This window comes from Mandrillus leucophaeus, unplaced genomic scaffold (assembly GCF_000951045.1).
Source record: "Mandrillus leucophaeus isolate KB7577 unplaced genomic scaffold, Mleu.le_1.0 Scaffold54, whole genome shotgun sequence".
Taxonomy (NCBI): Eukaryota; Metazoa; Chordata; class Mammalia; order Primates; family Cercopithecidae; genus Mandrillus; species Mandrillus leucophaeus.
This window is the reverse complement of record NW_012105808.1, coordinates 2459952-2465324: the sequence shown is the minus strand read 5'-3', so window position 1 is coordinate 2465324 and position 5373 is coordinate 2459952. Positions and strand designations below refer to the sequence as shown.

At 48.7% G+C, this 5373-nt stretch overlaps 1 protein-coding gene across 1 annotated transcript in view; it reads right to left on the bottom strand.

Moving 5' to 3' along the window:
- Positions 1-3474: 3474 nt before the first annotated feature.
- ZNF554 (zinc finger protein 554) overlaps positions 3475-5373 on the bottom strand; it is a 12747-nt gene continuing 10848 nt past the window's right edge. The window contains exon 4 of the mRNA XM_011997453.1: positions 3475-4709. Within this exon, the coding sequence (XP_011852843.1) occupies positions 3538-4709 (1172 nt within the window). The 3' untranslated portion in view covers positions 3475-3537. The remainder of the gene's footprint in view (positions 4710-5373) is intronic.

Sequence of the window (5373 nt, the reverse complement as noted above, 5' to 3'; positions counted from 1 at the left end):
GGGCGACAGAGCGAGATTCCGTCTCAAAAAAAAAAAAAAAAGAATATGCTGAAAGCTACAGATGCTTTCCCCAAAATACACATCAATGCACCAGCACACGCTTTGCATCCAGTTCGAAGTTGTTCGGAGCCCCTAAAGAAACTTACTCATCAACCCAACAGGGTCTAGACTAACCGTGGATCAAGGATCTCTAAGGAGAAGCAACATGTTCCATTTGGGTGAAAGGAGATCTGACGGGCAACCTCCCTCATTAGCTCAAGGAAAAAGGGAAGATTCACAGGAAAGTTAGATGACTCCAAAGAGGAAATTTGTACATTTGTTTTGAGACAGGGTCTTGCTCTATCCGTCAGGCTGCAGTGCAGTGGTGCACTCACAGCTCACTGCAGCCTTGGCCTCCTGGGCTCAAGCAGTCCTTCCACCTCAGCCCCCACAGTAGCTGGGATCACAGGCGTGAGCCACCATGCCTGGCTAATGTTTGTATTTTATACATAGACAGGGTCTATGTTGCCCGGGCTGGTTTTGAACACCTGGGCTCAAGTGATCCTCCCACCTCAGGCTCCCAAAATACTGAGATTACAGCTGTGAGCCACTACACCCAGTTTACCAAGAGAAAATGTGGAGAACAGTTCCCCTGCTTGGTGGCCTGGCAAATGAGGAGCTGGCTTTGTACAGGGTGCTCAAGGCCAAATCCAGAGGCCACCACTTTTTTTTTTTCTCTTTGCGATAAAGTCTCACCATCACCCAAGCTGGAGCGCAATGGCGCCATCTCGGCTCATGGCAACCTCCACCTCCTGGGTTCAAGCTGTTCTCATGCCACAGCCTCCTGAATAGCTGGGCCTAGAGGCATGCACCACCACGCCCAGCTAATTTTTTTTTTATTTTTATTTTTTTAAACAGAGTTTTGCTCTTGTTGCCCAGACCTGCAGTGCAATGGTGCTATCTCGGCTCACAGCAACCTCCGCCTCCCAGGTTCAAGCGATTCTCCTGCCTCAGCCTCCCAAGTAGCTGGGATTACAGGCATGGGCCACCACGCCCAGCTAACTTTGCATTTTTAGTAGTGACGGGGTTTCTCCATGTTGGTCAGGCTGGTCTCAAACTCCCGACCTCAGGTGATCCACCCATCTTGGCCTCCCTAATTTTTGTACTTTTTGGTAGAGATGGGGTTTCACCATGTGGGCCAGGCTGGTCTCCAACTCTTGACCTCAAGTGATCCACCCGACTCAGCCTCCCAAAGTGGTGGGATTACAGGCCTGAGCAATCCTGTCCAGCCAATTCCACTACTTTCTAATTGTGTGACCTTGAGCAAATTTTGTCTTCTGTAAAATGGAATGTGAATAGTGATTATCTCACCGGCTCATGAGGGCTAAATGAAAACCACATGGAAGTACTTGGCTGGTGCTTGGTATACAGTAAGCATCCAATACATGTTCATGACGATAATGCACATCAGCACTCTTGGTCTTGATTTTGCTAGGGATAAGCCACAAGTGGGACTTTTCCCAGGCCACCAAAGGTCATTCCGCCCTCTATGTCCCAAAGTCTACTATACTGTGTCCCTACTACGTAGCTATCCACAGTCTACCCGGACTCATCAATGAGGTTCCGTATCCTTAACAATTTTGGGTGCTATTTGGTTTTTATTCATTATCAAAATGATTATAGCAATACAAAATGAAATGGCAAAAGATAAAATCACTAGAAGGGAGTGGAGGCTCACGCCTGTAATCCCAGCACTTTGGGAGGCCGAGGCAGGCAGATCACCTGAGGTCGGGAGTTCCAGACCAGCCTGACCAACAGGAGAAACCCCGTCTCTACTAAAATACAAAAATTTAGCCGGACGTGGTGGTGCATGCCTGTAATCCCAGCTACTTGGGAGGCTGAGGTAGAAGAACTGCTTGAACCCGGGAGACAGAGGTTGCGGTGAGCTGAGATCACGCCATTGTACTCCAGCCTGGGCAACAACAGTGAAACTGTCTCAAAAAAAAAAAAAAAAAAAGATGCAAAATCACACATAATCAGAACACCCCAATAATCATGTAAATGATTCTTCACATCTCTGTCCAGCCTTTGTCCTTTTGTGTATGGATCAAATGATTAGTACTATTTTGAACCCCTTATATCTTTTAAACTTCACATCCAAAGCACTTTCTGTCAGCATATACTCTGCATCGGCACAGTAGTGCACAAGACAGACGGATCTAGCTAAGTGACCAATGTAAACACTGAAACAGAATGCTGAAATAAACACAAGCACTGTGGCTCACACCCGTAATCCCAGCACTTTGGGAGGCCAAGGTGGGAGCACTTCTTGAGCTTAGGAGTTCGAGATCAGCCTGGGCCACCTGGTGAAAGTGCACTGCTACACAAAATACAAAAAAAAATTTAGCTGGGTGTGGTCGTGGTGCGCATCTGTAGTTCCAGCTACTTGAGAGGCTGAAGTGGGAGGATTTCTTGAGTCCAGGAGATGAAGGCTGGCTGCAGGGAGCTATGATCACACCACAGCACTTGAGCCTCAGCAACAGAGTGAAAACCCGTCTCAAATAAACCGAGAAAAGAATATTGAAATAAAATCAATGGACAATGAAATAAAAAAGACAGACACAGAAGTACTTAAGAAACAGACTATCGGGGCCGGACGCGGTGGCTCACGCCTGTAATCCCAGCACTTTGGGAGGCCGAGCTGAGCAGATCACCTGAGGTCGGGAGTTCGAGACCAGCCTGGTGAACATGGAGAAACCCCATCACTACTAAAAGTACAAAATTAGCTGGGTGTGGTGGCATACGCCTGTAATCACAGCTACTTGGGAGGCTGAGGCAGGAGAATTGCTTCAACCCGGGAGGCAGAGGTTGTGGTGAGCCAAGATTGCACCATTGCACCCCAGCCTGGGCAACAATAGCGAAACTCCGTGTCAAAAAAAAAAAAAAAAAAAAGAAAGAAACAGAATACCTTTTGTTTAAGCAACTAAACATGTGATGGGTCTTGGCAAGATCCCATCCACGATAGCACTCCCATCCACCAATCTTTTCCAAAAGTCTGGAGCTCACTGGCATATTGCAATGGCAACTCCTCCTATTAAAAGGCCCCGTCAGGCTGGGTACAGTGGCTCATGCTTCTAATCTCAGCACTTTGGGAGGCCAAGACAGGAGAAGTGCTTGACCCCGGGAATTAAAGACCAGTCTTGGCAATGTAGCAAGACCCCAACTCCATAATAAATTTAAAAATTTGCTGGGCATGGTGTTGCACGCCTGTAGTCCCAGCTACCTGGAAGGCTGGGGTGGGAGGATTACTTGAGCCTAGGAAGTTGAAGCTACGGTGAGGTATGACCACGCCACTGCACTCCAGCCTGGGTGGCAGACCCCATCTCAAAAACACAACAACAAAACACAAAAAGGCCCATTCTCAGAGCTTTCTTCCAAGAAGGTGAGAAGGTGACATAAACCCACTGCTTTTCAAATTATCCATCCCACCAGGGCAAAGTATAACCACAGGTATGTGTCAGAGTACTAAAAAGGGGTTCACAAAGCAGCATGCAATCGCTAACATCCAATGAGATGTCTGTTCTGGTAGAACGCTTTCCCACAGTCAATGATTTTGTAGGTTTTCTGGCTGCTGTGAGTTTTCTGATGTGTGACAAGGGACGAGCTCTGGCTGAAGGCTTTTCCACATTCCTGACACCTGTAGGGTTTCTCTCCAGTGTGAGTTCTCTCGTGCCTCACCAGGGAAGACCTCTGGCTGAAGGCTCTCCCACACTGCTTACATTCATAGGGGTTCTCGCCCGTGTGAGTCCGCTCGTGCTGGTTGAGAGAGGAGCGGTCGCTAAAGGCCTTTCCACATTCACTGCATTCGTAGGGCTTCTCTCCGGTGTGCGTCCTCCTGTGCAAGATCAGGTAGGAACTCTGGCAGAAGGATTTCCCACAGTCTTCACATTTATAGGGCTTTTCCCCCGTGTGAATCCTCTGATGCTGAGTCAGAGATGAGATCCTGTTGAAGGCTTTCCCGCACTCGCCGCACGCGTAGGGCTTCTCTCCAGTATGAGTCCTCAGATGGCGCGTGAGGGTGGAGCTGTGCGTAAAGGCTCGCCCACACTCCTGACACTCGTAGGGTTTCTCTCCCGTGTGAATTCTTTGATGTTCGCTCAAAGAATGCCTCCGGTTGAACACCTTCCCACACTGCTGGCACTCAAAGGGTTTCTCTGCCGTGTTGATTTTGTTGTGGACGGTCAGGGCCATCCCGTGGTTCAGTGACTGCCCGTTTTCCAAATACACAAACATTTTCCCTGCGTGTGGAATAAAGTGACTGTTCTGGCTGATGGCATTTCCGCATTCATTACTTTCACAGGGTCTCCGATCGGCGTATCCCACCTGATGGTGGTTTAAGATGGAATCGGATGCCAAGCTTGTAGTATCTAGCTCACTGCCACACAAGTGATTCCCTCTAGAGCTTCCCTGTGATGAAACAAGGGCTGGGCTCAGATTACCATTTTCCCCAAATCCGTGCCATGCAGTAGCCTTCTCCTGAGGCATGGCCACTACGTGGAGGGATGGCTTTTGGCTCAGAAGTCCCCGGGGGTCTTCACGGCTCTCTTCTAATTGCTTCCATCCCCTGTCTTCTCTGATAAGCTTTATCATCTTTGAACCACTGGCTGGTTCCTCCTGCAAAGCCGCCTTCTTGTAAGTTGAGTCTTGGTTTCTTAGTACAGTCATGCAATCTGGAATAAATTGAGGTGGAAACAATTTTTTTAGAAGAAGAAACAGCTTGAAAACGAGTGGGACAAACGTCCTTCCAACATCTACAAGGCCTGTGTGGACTGATGCTCAAATATCGGCTTTGAACATGGGGGAAGGATGGGAAAAAGAGAGCTGGGTGGCAAGGAAGGCCCCTAAGGATGAGATGCAGCGGCAGCAGATTGACAGTGACGGGAAAAGGCAGAGAAATATCAATGCAGAGAGAAATTACTCTGGAGGTGCGGTGGCTCATGCCTGTAATCCCAGCACTTTGGGAGGCCAAAGCGGGTGGATCACCGGAGCTCAGGAGTTCGAGACGAGCCTGACCAACACGGTGAAACCCTGTCTCTACTAAAAATACAAAAATTAGCCAGGCATGGTGGCGCGTGCCTGTACTCAGGAGGCTGAGGTGGAAGAATCGCTTGAACCCGGGAGGCGGAGGTTGCGGTGAGCCGAGATCGCGCTACTGCACTCCAGCCTGGGCAACAGAGTGAAAGAGCGAGACTCTGTGTCCAAAAAAAAAAAAAAAATTACTCTGTAAAGCTGGGAGAATATATCCAGCAGACAGAAAGAATTATCAAGAAAGCAAAGAGGGAAGAGACAACTAGAAACATAGGCAGGATGGCTTCAAGAAAAAACGGGGGGGGG